The 18,243-nt window shown below is 40.1% G+C and overlaps 1 protein-coding gene across 1 annotated transcript in view; it reads left to right on the forward strand.

The window, feature by feature from the left end:
* Window positions 1–18,243, forward strand: part of LOC133647012 (cyclin-dependent kinase 17) — a 92,340-nt gene that overhangs the window by 54,314 nt on the left and 19,783 nt on the right. Inside the window, exons 5-7 of the mRNA XM_062043050.1 lie at window positions 11,329–11,454; window positions 13,860–13,916; window positions 14,067–14,181. Coding sequence (XP_061899034.1) covers window positions 11,329–11,454; window positions 13,860–13,916; window positions 14,067–14,181 — 298 coding nt within the window. The remainder of the gene's footprint in view (window positions 1–11,328; window positions 11,455–13,859; window positions 13,917–14,066; window positions 14,182–18,243) is intronic.

Raw genomic sequence — 18,243 nt, forward strand, 5'->3', positions numbered from 1 at the left:
GCACTTTCCACGCGCGCGATGATGTCACGTTATCGATGAGAAAATGCATTTTTAGACAATATGATTTGCCTGAGCGGCTAGGAGACACCGTGAGTAGCAAGCGGTACAAAGTAGATAACAATAATAATAATAATTTAAAAAACAAAATAAAAAAATATTATTTTTTTTATTTATTTTTCTTTTACTTGGGACTACTCGCGGGCCTGATTTTGGACGCCGGCGGGCCGAATCCGGCCCGTGGGCCGTAGTTTGGGGACCCCTGCTTTACAGAGAGTACATGGGACAATGAAAAAGGAGGATTACCTCCAAATTCTTCAGGACAACCTGAAATCATCAGCCCGGAGGTTGGGTCTTGGGCACAGTTGGGTGTTCCAACAGGACAATGACCCCAAATACACGTCAAAAGTGGTAAAGGAATGGCTAAATCAGGGTAGAATTAAGGTTTTAGAATGGCCTTCCCAAAATCCGGACTTAAACGTGTGGACAATGCTGAAGAAACAAGTCCATGTCAGAAAACCAACAAATTTAGCTGAACTGCACCAATTTTGTCAAGAGGAGTGGTCAAAAATTCAATCAGAAGCTTGTGGATGGCTACCAAAAGCGCCTTATTGCAGTGAAACATGCCAAGGGACATGTGACCAAATATTAACATTGCTGTATGTATACTTTTGACCCAGCAGATTTGCTCACATTTTCAGTAGACCCATAATAAATTCATAAAAGAACCAAACTTCATGAATGTTTTTTGTGACCAACAAATATGTGCTCCAATCACTCTATCACAAAAAAATAAGAGTTGTAGAAATGATTGGAAACTCAAGACAGCCATGACATTATGTTCTTTACAAGTGTATGTACACTTTTGACCACAACTGTATAAGCCAATCCTACGTGCAAGAGTTGGGTAAGAGTTGAGCAAAAGGACGTTCGTATAATGACGCGCTTGTGTTGCAACGTTGATGTTCAGAATTCCGGTGTTTGTGAATGCACCTTGCGTCAGTGTGATGAGGAAGTATGTTGACAGAGGGATTTCAGAATATTAACAATCATGTTTGCTTCATGCCAGTGCCGTTTCAATCATGGATGCTACCACTGTTTTTGTTTTGTTTAGTACACGTCCTTGTGTAGAGTTGTGCCAAGTGCAGGAGAAAAAGAGCAAAACGTTCCAAGTATTGATTGTTCAGTTCTTTACAGCCTTTCGTTGCCGTCCCCCAGGTCGTGTTTTTTGTCAGCAATGACGCGTTTAATTAGCATTTGCATTTTACACGAAGCTCTGTGTGGAGAGTGTGTGTTCGTCTGGCCCACACAAGGTCAGCCGGACAAACACACACTCGCCACCTACTGTGATATACAACATACTGTTTGAAAGAGGCAAAAAAAAAAAAAAAACCCCAAGGTTTCACAGTTCAGCTTTTCTCCACCCACCACCACGACTTCCTCTTTTTCTCTCCTCTTTCACACACCCACACACACTCACTGGTGGCAGATTGTGATGCTGCTGCTCCGGTGGTTACATCACCACTTTCTACTGTGGTTATGTTGTTGTTTGCAAAATAACTTTCAATAGCATTTTTAATTGAACCGTTATTTAACCAGGGGGAAAAAAAATCCCATTTAGATTAAAAACCTCTTTTTCAAGGGAGTCCTGGCCAAGAGGCAGTTACACAAAAAAAATACATTTATATTATACATTGAAAATGACAGGATGGACATCAAGTAAAACACTAACTGAGGTTCCTTTAAATGCTCTGTTTGGATTTAAAAGCATTTAAGGATACAAATTCAGTCAGCTTCCAGTCTCTTTGTAACATGTTCCAAGCACAAGGAGCTGCAGAGACAAAAGCTTTTTCCCCAGGCTCAGTGCGAGCAAAAGGGACAGAGAACAACAGCTGATCGTTGGATCTCAGAGCATAAGAGTTCGTACTTCTCTGTGTACCGTATTTTCCGGACTATAAGGCGCACTTAAAATCGGGCGACCTTTGCAATGGACGTCGAGTGGATCTAGTATAATATTGTGAGAGTCCAGTCCATAGTGGATCTAACATAATAGTGTGAGAGTTCAGTCCATAATGGATCTAACATAATAGTGAGAGTCCATAGTGGATCTAACATAATAGTGTGAGAGTCCAGTCCATAGTGGATCTAACATAATAGTGTGAGAGTCCAGTCCATAATGGATCTAACATAATAGTGAGAGTCCAGTCCATAGTGGATCTAACATAATAGTGTGAGAGTCCAGTCCATAGTGGATCTAACATAATAGTGAGAGTCCAGTCCATAGTGGATCTAACATAATATTGTGAGAGTCCGGTCCATAGTGGATCTAACATAATATTGTGAGAGTCCAGTCCATAGTGGATCTAACATAATAGTGAGAGTCCAGTCCATAGTGGATCTAACATAATATTGTGAGTGTCCGGTCCATAGTGGATCTAACATAATATTGTGAGAGTCCAGTCCATAGTGGATCTAGCATAATAGTGAGAGTCCAGTCCATAGTGGATCTAACATAATAGTGTGAGAGTCCAGTCCATAGTGGATCTAACATAATAGTGGGAGTCCAGTCCATAGTGGAACTAACATAATAGTGGGAGTCCAGTCCATAGTGCATCTAACATAATAGCGAGAGTCCAGTCCATAGTGGATCTAACATAATAGTGTGAGAGTCCAGTCCATAGTGGATCTGACATAATAGTGTGAGAGTCCAGTCCATAGTGGATCTGACATAATAGTGTAAGAGTCCAGTCCATAGTGGATCTAGCATAATATTGTGAGAGTCCAGTCCATAGTGGATCTAGCATAATATTGTGAGAGTCCAGTCCATAGTGGATCTAACATAATAGTGTGAGAGTCCAGTCCATAGTGGATCTAACATAATAGCGTGATAGTCCAGTCCATAGTGGATCTAACATAATAGTGAGAGAGTCCAGTCCATAGTGGATCTAACATACTATTGCGATAGTCCAGTCCATAGTGGATCTAACATAATAGTGAGAGTCCAGTACATAGTGGATCTAACATAATAGTGTGAGAGTCCAGTCCACAGTGGATCTAACATAATAGTGTGAGAGTCCAGTCCATAGTGGATCTAGCATAATAGTGAGAGTCCAGTCCATAGTGGATCTAACATAATAGTGAGAGTCCAGTCCATAGTGGATCTAACATAATATTGTGAGAGTCCAGTCCATAGTGGATCTAACATAATAGTGGGAGTCCAGTCCATAGTGGATCTAACATAATATTGTGATAGTCCAGTCCATAGTGGATCTAGCATAATTTTGTGAGAGTCCAGTCCATAGTGGATCTAGCATAATCTTGTGAGAGTCCAGTCCATAGTGGATCTAACATAATATTGTGAGAGTCCAGTCCATAGTGGATCTAACATAATAGTGTGAGAGTCCAGTCCATAGTGGATCTAGCATAATAGTGTGAGAGTCCAGTCCATAGTGGATCTAACATAATAGTGTGAGAGTCCAGTCCATAGTGGATCTAACATAATAGTTTGAGAGTCCAGTCCATAGTGGATCTAACATAATAGTTTGAGAGTCCGGTCCATAGTGGATCTAACATAATAGTTTGAGAGTCCGGTCCATAGTGGATCTAACATAATAGTGTGAGAGTTCAGTCCATAGTGGATCTAACATAATAGTGTAAGAGTCCAGTCCATAGTGGATCTAACATAATAGTGTGAGAGTCCAGTACATAGTGGATCTAACATAATATTGTGAGAGTCCAGTCCATAGTGGATCTGACATAATAGTGTAAGAGTCCAGTCCATAGTGGATCTAACATAATAGTGAAAGTCCAGTCCATAGTGGATCTAGCATAATTTTGTGAGAGTCCAGTCCATAGTGGATCTAGCATAATCTTGTGAGAGTCCAGTCCATAGTGGATCTAACATAATAGTGGGAGTCCAGTCCATATTGGATCTAACATAATAGTGTGAGAATCCAGTCCATAGTGGATCTAACATAATAGTGGGAGTCCAGTCCATAGTGGATCTAACATAATCTTGTGAGAGTCCAGTCCATAGTGGATCTAACATAATATTGTGAGAGTCCGGTCCATAGTGGATCTAACATAATATTGTGAGAGTCCGGTCCATAGTGGATCTAACATAATAGTGTGAGAGTCCAGTCCATAGTGGATCTAGCATAATAGTGAGAGTCCAGTCCTTAGTGGATCTAACATAATACTGAGAGTCCAGTCCATAGTGGATCTAACATAATAGTGAGAGTCCAGTCCATAGTGGATCTAACATAAAAGTGGGAGTCCAGTCCATAGTGGAACTAACATAATAGCGAGAGTCCAGTCCATAGTGCATCTAACATAATAGCGAGAGTCCAGTCCATAGTGGGACCAGCAGGAGACCATCCCGAGCGGATACAGGTCAGCAGCGCAGAGATGTCCCCAACCGATGCACAGGCCAGCGGTCCACCCCGGGTCCCGACTTTGGACAGCCAGCGCTTCATCCGTGGCCGCCAAACCTGTGCCCCCCCTTCCACGAAGGAGACGGGGGCAGAGCAGAAAAGAAACGGCAGATCAACTGGCCTAAAAGGGGGGTGTATTTAAAGGCTAGAGTATACAAATGAGTTTTAAGATGGGACTTAAATGCATCTACTTCTAATACTAAGGATGCATTAGTCCTCCCAGTTCATGACCTCGTGTGTCATGTTTGACAACAACCGTCAGGATGAGGAAGTCCTTCCGCCGGCAGTCAGGTAGGGCTGGAAACCAGCGCCGTTGTGAAATTACATCACAGGGATTACTGTAATACGGTCCAGATGGGCGCCTGTTGTAACCGATTAGGGCCGCTTGATTGGACAACGGCAGGGGATGGCGGCGGCCGGTGCAAAGGTCACGTGATGGATGTCAGCGCTTCCACGCGGGGACACAGCGGGACGGCACCGGACCCGTCGTCACAACGAGACCGAACTGTCTGGCACACGTTATGAAGATCCAAAGTGAAACGTCACTCTTTCTGTTTTTGCACTGATCCACGGTCCGCCTGGCCGCCACCTGCCAGTGACCCTCAGTGACACGTTAGTCAGACTGACGTTGAAATGTGGTCAAAGTTGTGTGTCAGACAGGAAGGACTGTTTTGAAGTATCCGGCCAAAAGTGTTGGAACATTTCTTAACTAGATTCTGCATCTCAGGAGGTCGATACCTGAAAATGTATTTGAAACAATTCTGTGCTTTATAGAAGCCAGAAGCTGTTCTCTTTCCCGTGCCACTGCTTTAGATTCCAGGCTGACTGACTGCGCCCTGAATAGCTTACTAATTTACCCTCACCTGGTTTGTTGTTGTTTTAATGCTAGACAAAATATTATTTAAAAAAAAGTCATGATGATGTCCTCCTCGTCCATTTCATTGGAGCAGGGCTCTCCGACAAAATACCTTAAAATAAGTATATATATATTCTCACTAATAACAAGTGTACTACTATATGAGTACTTATTTTCTATTGTTTTATTGAAAATAAAGCAGCAAAGTCCATTTGGCTGTCATCTGTTTTAATATGAGACACAATTTAGTCAAAGTCATGATTTTTTTTTCATGCTTGAAATAAGAAATGATTACTTTAAAGGCCTACTGAAAGCCACTACTACCGACCACGCAGTCTGATAGTTTATATATCAATGATGAAATCTTAACATTGCAACACATGCCAATACGGCCGGGTTAACTTATAAAGTGCAATTTTAAATTTCCCGGGAAACTTCTGGCTGAAAACATCTAGGTATGATGACGTTTGCGCGTGACGTCAAGGGCTGAAGCGGAAGTATTCGGACACCATTGTGTCCCAATACAAACAGCTCTCTTTTCATCGCAAAATTCCACAGTATTCTGGACATCTGTGTTGGTGAATCTTTTGCAATTTGTTCAATTAACAATGGAGACTGCAAATAAGAAAGCTGTAGGTGGGATCGGTGTATTAGCGGCTGGCTGCAGCAACACAACCAGGAGGACTTTGAGTTGGATAGCAGACGCGCTACTGTCCTCACCTTGACTTCCTCCGTCTCCGGGCCGCCGACCGCATCGATGATCGGGTGAAGTCCTTCGTCGCGCCGTCGATCGCTGGAACGCAGGTGAGCACGGGTGTTGATGAGCAGATGAGAGCTGGCGTAGGTGGCGAGCTAATGTTTTTAGCATAGCTCTGTCGAGGTCCCGTAGCTAAGTTAGCTTCAATGGCGTCGGTAGCAACAGCATTGCTAGGCTTTGCCAGGGGGTACAGCATTAACCGTGTGGTTACAGGTCCAGAGTTTGGTAGTATTGTTGATCTTCTATCTATCCTTCCAGTCAGGGGCTTATTTCTTTTGTTTCTATATGCAGTTAAGCACGATGCTATCACGTTAGCTCCGTAGCTAAAGTGCTTCGCCGATGTATTGTCATGGAGATAAAAGTCACTGTGAATGTCCATTTCGCGTTCTCGACTCTCATTTTCAAGAGGATATAGTATCCGAGGTGGTTTAAAATACAAATCCGTGATCCACAATAGAAAAAGGGGAGAGTGTGGAATCTAATGAGCCCTTGTACCTAAGTTACGGTCAGAGCGAAAAAAGATACGTCCTGCACTGCACTCTAGTCCTTCACTCTCACGTTCCTCATCCACGAATCTTTCATCCTGGCTCAAATTAATGGGGTAATCGTCGCTTTCTCGGTCCGAATCGCTCTCGCCGCTGGCGGCCATCATTGAAAACAATGGGGAAATGTGAGGAGCCTTTCAACCTGCGACGTCACGCTACTTCCGGTACAGGCAAGGCTTTTTTTTTTATCAGCGACCAAAAGTTGCGAACTTTATCGTGATGTTCTCTACTAAATCCTTTCAGCAAAAATATGGCAATATTGCAAAATGATCAAGTATGACACATAGAATGGATCTGCTATCCCCGTTTAAATTTTAAAAAATTCATTTCAGTAGGCCTTTAAATAAGTACTTATATACTTGTGAGTGTTGATGACACAGCTTTGCAACAGTTGATATTCTAGTTTCAAGCATGTTTTACTCAATATAGGTCATCAAATCTCAGCAACAAGCTGTAATATCTTACTGAGATCATTTAGGACCAAAACACTTAAAACAAGTAAAACACTCTAACATAAAATCTGCTTAGTGAGAAGAATGATCTTATCAGACAGAAAATAAGCAACTATCACCCTTATTTGAGATATTTAATCTTACTTAGATTTTAGTTTTTGCAGTGTGAGTTTTAAATCTTCCTGCAAAAAACAGACACGAGCAAAAAAATCTAACTACGCAATGGAATAGATCCCTATACTTTATCAAACAAAGATTTGTGGAGTGATAACAAGGATGTGCGAGTGTGTGTGTGTTTGTGTGTGCGCGCTTTTTGCCTTGGTGACCTAAAATATGAGCCCTCCTTTAAAGGCCTACTGAAATGAAGTGTTCTTATTTAAACGGGGATAGCAGATCCATTCTATGTGTCATACTTGATCATTTCGCGATATTGCCATATTTTTGCTGAAAGGATTTAGTCGAGAACATCGACGATAAAGTTCGCAACTTTTGGTCGCTGATAAAAAAAAGCCTTGCCTGTACCGGAAGTAGCGTGACGTCGCAGGTTGAAAGGCTCCTCACATCTGCACATTGTTTACACCAGCAGCGAGAGCGATTCGGACCGAGAAAGCGACGATTACCCTATTAATTTGAGCGAGGATGAAAGATTTGTGGATGAGGAAAGTGAGAGTGAAGGACTAGAGTGCAGTGCAGGACGCCAGGGTGTATCTTTTTTCGCTCTGACCGTAACTTAGGTACAAGGGCTCATTGGATTCCACACTTTCTCCTTTTTCTATTGTGGATCACGGATTTGTATTTTAAACCACCTCGGATACTATATCCTCTTGAAAATGAGAGTCGAGAACGCGAAATGGACATTCACAGTGACTTTTATCTCCACGACAATACATCGGTGAAGCACTTTAGCTTCGGAGCTAACGTGATAGCATCGTGCTTAACTGCGGATAGAAACAGAAGAAACATGCCCCTGACTGGAAGGATAGACAGAAGATCAACAATACTATTATTACTTCTACTATCAGGAGACACTGAACCAAACCCTGGACCTGTAACCACACGGTTAATGCTGTCCAGCCTGGCGAAGCCTGGCAATGCTGTTGCTAACGACTCTATTGAAGCTAACTTAGCTACGGGACCTCGACAGAGCTATGCTAAAAACATTAGCTCTCCACCTACGCCAGCCCTCATCTGCTCATCAACACCCGTGCTCACCTGCGTCCCAGCGATCGACGGCGCGACGAAGGACTTCACCCGGTCATCGGTGCGGTCGGCGGCTAGCGTCGGATAGCGCGTCTGCTATCCAAGTCAAAGTCCTCCTGGTTGTGTTGGTGCAGCCAGCCGCTAATACACCGATCCCACCTACAGCTTTCTTCTTTGCTGTCTTCATTGTTCATTAAACAAATTGCAAAAGATTCACCAACACAGATGTCCAGAATACTGTGGAATTTTTCGATGAAAACAGAGCTTTTTGTATTGGGACATAATGGTGTCCCAATACTTCCGTTCAATCCGCGACGTCACGCGCAAACGTCATCATACCGAGACGTTTTCAGCCGGATATTTCCCGGGAAATTTAAAATTTGCACTTTATAAGTTAACCCGGCCGTATTGGCATGTTTTGCAATGTTAAGATTTCATCATTGATATATAAACTATCAGACTGCGTGGTCGGTAGTAGTGGCTTTCAGTAGGCAACACTTGCCTTGACCTTAAAAAGTCAAAATTCGAGGCCTGTATCTTGATGTACCAAAGTTTGTTTTTGGCATCATTAATGTACAAAATGTATCAAAGTGACCCCCACATACTTTGATTTTACTGAATGTGGAAAGAAAGCTTGGACATCCCAGCTGGAATAGTAATGGAAGTTGTGGACCCACCCCTGTGCTTTTATTGTCACTTAGACATAGATATAGTTAGTTAGTTAGTTAGATATATTTATTAATATTTGGGAAGAATTGTTTTTTGGGGTCGAGCAGCATCCCGTCATTTATTGTTTTCTGCTGTATTTTTGCTCGTAAACGCACAGTCGGGTCTGGGAAGTAGATTTAAAAAGCTGCTACCAGGAACCCGGATTAACAGTAATCTAACAAAGGGAGGAAATGCAGGATGGGAAGACTTCAGAAATTGTATTTAAAGTGTTTGTATGCCTTTTATGTAACAAATCATCAGGATAATGCCTTTGTACTTTGTGACTCTGGGAAAAGATTTACCCTGAATCACTCAAGGTTCCCACGTGTATGTGTGTGTCCCGGGTTGTCCCGATACCAAAATGTATTTCGATACTTTTCTAAATAAAATGATTATTGGCCTAATTTTAACAAAGAATCTTAGGGTACATTAAACATATGTTTCTTATTGCAATCGAAGAACAATTTAGTCCTTAGAAAAAACAGTGAATTTACTAGACAACTTGTCTTTTAGTAGTAAGTAAACAAACAAAGGCTCCTAATTAGTCTGCTGACATATGCAGTAACATATTGTGTCATTTTCCATTCTATTATTTTGTCAACATTATGAGGGACAAGCTGTAAAAATGGATTATTAATCCACTTGTTCGTTTACTGTTAATATCTGCTTATTTTCTCTTTTAACATGTTCTATCTACACTTCTGTTAAAATGTAATAATCACGTATTCTTCTGTTGTTTGGATGCTTTACATTAGTTTTGGATGATATCACACATTTAGGTATTGATCCGATACCAAGTCGTTAGAGCAGTGGTTCTTAACCTTGTTGGAGATACCGAACCCCACCAGTTTCATATGCGCATTCACCGAACCCTTCTTGAGTGAAAAATAAAATGTTTTTTTTTTTTTAATTCAAGACGAAGTTATGTTTTTTTACTGGTGCACAAATGAACCGTGCATCAACATCACCTTGTTCAAAGAACAAAACCAACACAGTGCATGAACTCGCAACAAATTACACACATGCAAATCAGTCTGACTTCTGCTCTTGCCGTATCCATAAAGTTTTTATTTACACAATGAGTCGGGTGTGTCTTGACCTCCGCGGCGGAGGCTCTGTCGAACCCCCGAGGCCGACTCACCGAACCCCTAGGGTTCGATCGAACCCAGGTTAAGAACCACTGCGTTAGAGGATCATACATTGGTCATATTCAAAGTCCTCACGTGTTCAGGGACGTATTTCCTGAGTTTATAAACATAATATGAATTTTTAAAAAAGGAAAAAAAAAATTTGACCATAAAAAATATCAATGTAATCATAGTAGCATCGGCTTGATACAATCCTGTACTTGATATCATTACAGTGGATGTCAGGTGTAGCTCCACCCATGGCGTTTGTTTACATAATGAAGCCGGTGAGCTACGGTGTGTAGTGAAGCATGTTTAGCTATCCCTCGTCCTGCAGTGGTAATGATACTTGTAAGAAACTGACTTTATTTGTCGCCATGGAGGCGAGGATTGGTGATTTAGAAGTAGCTAAAACACTGCAGACTGCGGCTGGACTTTAGCTGCTAGCTAGATAGCCATGTCTTAACCTCTTAAGGCCCAAGCTGTTTGTTTACATGCTTTTTTTTATTTCTCTTTGCTATTTGGGCTTATTGGACCCTAATTAGAATAAAAAACTAAGAATAATATTTGTGTATGATGTACTTAGTCCATAAGTACACAAACGTGTACTTCATGTTTAGTGACATGCTAATTCTTATTTTTACACTTTTTTTTTTTCCAAATTTAATTGTATGTTATACTCTTCTGACACCACCAGATGGCAGTATAAGTGTCCACATAAGCGGCCATAAGACCCCAATTCAGTAGTGTACACAATTTTGGAAATAAGAGCTAAAAGGTGCTGTCCACGCATGTGGCCACTAAGGCCTTTAGAGGTTTTAAAGCACCTTTTCCTGAGGGCGTTCCAGTGTTATAGCTTCACCTTTATCGTTATTTTTTAAGCCAAAATGCGTCCGTTTTTCCCTTTTCTGTCTACACACTGTGTCTACTTGTACGTACTCCGTGCGCGTGCGCTGCCGAACATGCTCCTCTGCTTGTAAAACCAGCAATGTCACGATGCGCCGTCATGCCCTTTAAAATATATATATTTTTTAATGGGAAACCAGTACTTTTCTAACAGAGTATAGTACCGTTTTTGATTCATTAGTACCGCGATACTAACCCATTCAACCCTAGTCTCTGCCTTCTACTTTAGGCTGCAAATGTGTTTATTCTGGGTCTATTTACCCGACTCGTCATTGTTATTTGCTCAGCATGTTTGCGCTGCCGTTTGACCTCCTGGTGTAACCGCTGCTCGTGTCTCCTCCGCGCAGGACCTGAACAAGCGCCTGTCCCTGCCAGCCGACATCAGGATACCCGACGGCTATTTGGAGAAGTTGCAGCTGAGCAGCCCGTCCTTTGATCAGCCGCTGAGCCGGCGCTCCCGACGGGCGTCGCTGGTGAGACGGAGGATTCATGAGCAAAAGGCGCAAATTGTCTGGAGTGTTTCATGCATAAGTCTTGCGGAAAAGTCTTCCCAGGAGAAGCTGCAAACTCCAGATGTGTGTCCCATTTTCTTCTCCTCCAGGTGTCCCGGTACATTAGTTGATGCTAGCGAGAGAGGAAGTGCCTGTCCTATCCGTTTGTGGTTTTAGCGCGCAGAACACGGTGCAAATGTGCAAACACTGTTTTTCACCCTGCAAGACCGACTCGGAACAAAATCACAACATTAGGCACACCTGCAGAAAAAGGACAGTCCAAGAGCTTTTTGTCTGTTGTGCAGATGTACCTAATGTTGTGGCCGCAGAGTTTTGTCAGAGCTCGCTGTGCTGAGGTCACATGGTATTCTGGCAAAAGTACCTTCTCGTGCCCTAGGGCAGAGCCGCTCGTGAATGACTTCAGACGAGTTCAGTTCCAAAACTTGGGAGCGGCTATAACGTATTTTTTTGCAACCGGTCCTTAAAGGCCTACTGAAATTAATTGTTTTTTATTTAAACGGGGATAGCAGATCCATTCTATGTGTCATACTTGATCATTTCGCGATATTGCCATATTTTTGCTGAAAGGATTTAGTAGAGAACATCGACGATAAAGTTCGCAACTTTTGGTCGCTGATAAAAAAAAAAGCCTTGCCTGTACCGGAAGTAGCGTGACGTCGCAGGTTGAAAGGCTCCTCACATTTCCCCATTGTTTACACCAGCAGCCAGAGCGATTCGGGCCGAGAAAGCGACGATTACCCCATTAATTTGAGCGAGGATGATAGATTTGTGGATGAGGAACGTGAGAGTGAAGGACTAGAGTGCAGTGCAGGACGTATCTTTTTTCGCTCTGACCGTAACTTAGGTACAAGCTGGCTCATTGGATTCCACACTTTCTCCTTTTTCTATTGTGGATCACGGATTTGTATTTTAAACCACCTCGTATACTATATCCTCTTGAAAATGAGAGTCGAGAACGCGAAATGGACATTCACAGTGACTTTTATCTCCACGACAATACATCGGCGAAGCACTTTAGCTACGGAGCTAACGTGATAGCATGCTTTCTAACTGCAGATAGAAACAAAAGAAATAAACCCCTGACTGGAAGGATAGACAGAAGATCAACAATACTATTAAACCATGGACCTGTAAATACACGGTTAATGCTTTCCAGCCTGGCGAAGCTTAACAATGCTGTTGCTAACGACGCCATTGAAGCTAACTTAGCTACGGGACCTCACAGAGCTATGCTAAAAACATTAGCTATCCACCTACGCCAGCCAGCCCTCATCTGCTCATCAACACCCGTGCTCACCTGCGTTCCAGCGATCGACGGCGCGACGAAGGACTTCACCCGATCATCGATGCGGTCGGCGTCAAAGTCCTCCTGGTTGTGTTGCTGCAGCCAGCCGCTAATACACCGATCCCACCTACAGCTTTCTTCTATGCAGTCTTCATTGTTCATTAAACAAATTGCAAAAGTTTCACCAACACAGATGTCCAGAATACTGTGGAATTATGTGGTGAAAACAGAGCTTTTTGTATTGGATTCAATGGTGTCCTAATACTTCCGTTTCAACGATTGACGTCACGCGCACACGTCATCATACATAGACGTTTTCAACCGGAAGTTTAGCGGGAAATTTAAAATTGCACTTTATAAGTTAACCCGGCCGTATTGGCATGTGTTGCAATGTTAAGAATTCATCATTGATATATAAACTATCAGACTGCGTGGTCGGTAGTAGTGGCTTTCAGTAGGCCTTTAAAACAGCTTTTTTAGCTAAATGTTTAAATACAGAACAACGCTCGCGTCAAATTGATATTTGACGAGTATAATGTGTATAAATTAGACCGTAATAGTTGAATAGTCCTGCCTTATGGTGGAATCTGTTGATGATTTCCAATATCAAGTCATCTAATATTCTCTTAATACACTATATTGCCAAAAGTATTTGGCCACCTGCCCTGACTCACATATGAAACCGATACCGATAATTTCCGATATTACATTTTAAAGCATTTATCGGCCGATAATATCGGCAGTCCGATATTATCGGACATCTCTAGCAGTAATTGCTGCCGAAGGTGCATCAACAAAGTATTGAACAGAGGCTGTGAATACTTATGTACATGTGATTTTTTTTATTTTCAAAATTAAAAGTGACGCGCTGTGAATACTTTCCAGATGCAGTGTATTTACCCTTATAAAGGCCAACAGTCATTTGTCACCAGAGATTAGCCATGATGGTTGCGGGACTTCCTCAGGGCCCTCAGGGCCGCGTTGAGGCTGTCAGAAGGGTTGATGTTGATGTCCGTTAGCTTGTCGCCGCTAATAAGAACATAGCGCTCATTAATCCCACGCCTCCTTGTCTCTCCCGCAGTCCGAGATTGGCTTTGGGAAGCTGGAGACCTACATCAAACTGGACAAACTGGGAGAGGTATGTCAGAGTTTTTTGCTCTTCCACTCCCACAGGAAGCGATAACTCTCGCCAGCAGACAGTCGAAGGGGTTTAATTTTAACCTCCTCGGCGAACCAGGTTGATTCTTCCGCTCCTCTACTTCTCCCTTTTTTTTCTTTTCTCCTCCAGGGCACCTACGCGACCGTCTTCAAGGGGCGGAGCAAACTGACGGACAACCTGGTGGCGCTCAAGGAGATCAGGTTGGAGCACGAGGAGGGGGCGCCATGCACGGCTATCCGAGAAGGTATTGGAGACATTCGGTCATTTTCAAAACCATCCCCTTAGCGCAGGGGGGCGGCAACTCAAAACGTTGAAAGAGCCAAATTGGAGCAAAAATACAAAAAACGAATCTGTCTGGAGCCGCAAAAAAATCAAAATGACTATAAAAGTCTTATATAAGTGTTATAATGAAGGCAACACATGATGTCTATATTAGCTATATTAGCCTACTATCAAAATGACTTTAAAAGTCTTATATAAGTGTTATAATGAAGGCAACACATGATGTAAGTGTCTGTGTTAGCTATAATAGCCTACTATCAAAATGACTATAAAAGTCTTATATAAGTGTTATACTGAAGGCAACACATGATGTAAGTGTCTGTGTTAGCTATAATAGCCTACTATCAAAATGACTATAAAAGTCTTATATAAGTGTTATAATGAAGGCAACACATGATGTACTTGTCTATGTTAGCTATAATAGCCTACTATCAAAATGACTATAAAAGTCTTATATAAGTGTTATAATGAAGGCAACACAGGATGTAAGTGTCTATGTTAGCTATAATAGCCTACTATCAAAATGACTATAAAAGTCTTATATAAGTGTTATAATGAAGGCAATACATAATGTGTCTGTGTTAGCTATAATAGCCTACTATCAAAATGACTATAAAAGTCTTATATAAGTGTTATACTGAAGGCAACACATGATGTAAGTGTCTATATTAGCTATAATAGCCTACTATCAAAATGACTATAAAAGTCTTATATAAGTGTTATAATGAAGGCAGCACATGATGTAAGTGTCTGTGTTAGCAATAATAGCCTACTATCAAAATGCCTATAAAAGTCTTATATAAGTGTTATAATGAAGGCAACACATGATGTGTCTGTGTTAGCTATACTAGCCTACTATCAAAATGACTATAAAAGTCTTATATAAGTGTTATAATGAAGGCAACACATGATGTGTCTATATTAGCTATAATAGCCTACTATCAAAATGACTATAAAAGTCTTAGGCAAGGCAAGGCAACTTTATTTGTATAGCGCTTTTCATACACAAGGCAGACTCAAAGTGCTTCACAGACAACAAAGTGAAATGAAAGAAAATAAAAGCAAAATTAAAATGCAGACAATAAAAATAAAAACAGTGCAGACGTTAAAAGTTAAAAGATTAAAAGATTTAGCTGAAAGCTAAGGTGAACATAAAAGTCTTCAGTCTAGTTTTAAAAGTAGTGAGAGTTGGGGAGAGTCTGACATCTTCAGGAAGTTTATTCCAGCTATGTGTTGCATAGTGACTGAATGATGATCTCCCTTGATTTGAGTTTACTCTTGGAACCGCTAACAGATTGGTCTCAGAAGATCTTAGTGATCTAGAGGGCGTATATAGTGGGAGCATATCAGTGATATACTTGGGCCCTAGACCATGTAGTGATTTATATGTGAGCAGGAGGATTTTGAAATCTATTTTCTGATGTACAGGGAGCCAATGTAAGGATTTAAGAATTGGTGTAATGTGCTCACATTTTTTGGTCTTTGTTAGAACTCTAGCAGCAGCGTTCTGAACAAGCTGTAGCTGCCTGACAGTTTTTTTGGGAAGACCTGCAAGGAGACCATTACAATAGTCTAGCCTACTGGTAATAAAGGCATGTACAAGTTTTTCTAAGTCTTGAGCTGACATGAGCCCTCTAAGTCTTTTTACATTTTTGAGGTGATAGTAGGCCGATTTTGTTACTGATTTGATGTGACTGTCGAAATGTAAATCAGAATCTAAAATAACCCCAAGATTTCTGGCTTTATTTGAGGTTTTCAGGGACAGTGATTGAAGGTGTTGGATGACTTTAAACCTTTCTTTTTTAGCACCAAAAACAATTATCTCAGTTTTATCTTCATTTAGTTGTAGGAAATTTTGGCACATCCAGTGTTTGACTTGCTCAATGCACTGGCACAGAAGATCTATGGGGCGATAGTCATTTGGTGATAGCGCTACATAGATTTGGGTGTCATCTTATATAAGTGTTATAATGAAGGCAACACATGATGTAAGTGTCTGTATTAGCTATAATAGCCTACTATCAAAATGTCTATAAAAGTCTTATAATGAAGCTAACACATGATGTAAGTGTCTATATTAGCTATATTAGCCTACTATCAAAATGACTTTAAAAGTCTTATATAAGTGTTATAATGAAGGCAACACATGATGTAAGTGTCTATATTAGTTATATTAGCCTACCATCAAAATGACTTTAAAAGTCTTATGTAAGTGTTATAATGAAGGCAACACATGATGTAAGTGTCTATATTAGCTATATTAGCCTACTATCAAAATGACTTTAAAAGTCTTATATAAGTGTTATAATGAAGGCAACACATGATGTAAGTGTCTATATTAGTTATATTAGCCTACTATCAAAATGACTTTAAAAGTCTTATGTAAGTGTTATAATGAAGGCAACACATGATGTGTCTATATTAGCTATATTAGCCTACTATCAAAATGACTTAAAAAGTCTTATGTAAGTGTTATAATGAAGGCAACACATGATGTACTTGTCTATGTTAGCTATAATAGCCTACTATCAAAATGACTATAAAAGTCTTATATAAGTGTTATAATGAAGGCAACACAGGATGTAAGTGTCTATGTTAGCTATAATAGCCTACTATCAAAATGACTATAAAAGTCTTAAATAAGTGTTATAATGAAGGCAATACATAATGTGTCTGTGTTAGCTATAATAGCCTACTATCAAAATGACTATAAAAGTCTTATATAAGTGTTATACTGAAGGCAACACATGATGTGTCTATATTAGCTATAATAGCCTACTATCAAAATGACTATAAAAGTCTTATATAAGTGTTATAATGAAGGCAACACATAATGTGTCTGTGTTAGCTATACTAGCCTACTATCAAAATGACTATAAAAGTCTTATATAAGTGTTATAATGAAGGCAACACATGATGTGTCTATATTAGCTATAATAGCCTACTATCAAAATGACTATAAAAGTCTTATATAAGTGTTATAATGAAGGCAACACATGATGTAAGTGTCTGTATTAGCTATAATAGCCTACTATCAAAATGTCTATAAAAGTCTTATAATGAAGCTAACACATGATGTAAGTGTCTATATTAGCTATATTAGCCTACTATCAAAATGACTTTAAAAGTCTTATATAAGTGTTATAATGAAGGCAACACATGATGTAAGTGTCTATATTAGTTATATTAGCCTACTATCAAAATTACTTTAAAAGTCTTATATAAGTGTTATAATGAAGGCAACACATGATGTAAGTGTCTATATTAGCTATATTAGCCTACTATCAAAATGACTTTAAAAGTCTTATATAAGTGTTATAATGAAGGCAACACATGATGTAAGTGTCTATATTAGCTATATTAGCCTACTATCAAAATGACTTTAAAAGTCTTATATAAGTGTTATAATGAAGGCAACACATGATGTAAGTGTCTATATTAGCTACATTAGCCTACTATCAAAATGACTTTAAAAGTCTTATATAAGTGTTATAATGAAGGCAACACATGATGTAAGTGTCTATATTAGCTATATTAGCCTACTATCAAAATTACTTTAAAAGTCTTATATAAGTGTTATACTGAAGGCAACACATGATGTAAGTGTCTATATTAGCTATAATAGCCTACTATCAAAATGACTATAAAAGTCTTAAATAAGTGTTATAATGAAGGCAACACAGGATGTAAGTGTCTATGTTAGCTATAATAGCCTACTATCAAAATGACTATAAAAGTCTTGTATAAGTCTTATAATGAAGGCAACACATGATGTGTCTATATTAGCGATAATAGCGTACTATCAAAATGACTATAAAAGTCTTATATAAGTGTTATAATGAAGGCAACACATGATGTAAGTGTCTATATTAGCTATAATAGCCTACTATCAAAATGACTATAAAAGTCTTGTATAAGTCTTATAATGAAGGCAACACATGATATAAGTGTCTATATTAGCTATAATAGCCTACTATCAAAATGACTTTAAAGGTCTTAGTGGCCTTGTGGTTAGAGTGTCCGC

The sequence above is a fragment of the Entelurus aequoreus genome, linkage group LG03 (genome assembly GCF_033978785.1).
Source record: "Entelurus aequoreus isolate RoL-2023_Sb linkage group LG03, RoL_Eaeq_v1.1, whole genome shotgun sequence".
Classification (NCBI taxonomy): domain Eukaryota; kingdom Metazoa; phylum Chordata; class Actinopteri; order Syngnathiformes; family Syngnathidae; genus Entelurus; species Entelurus aequoreus.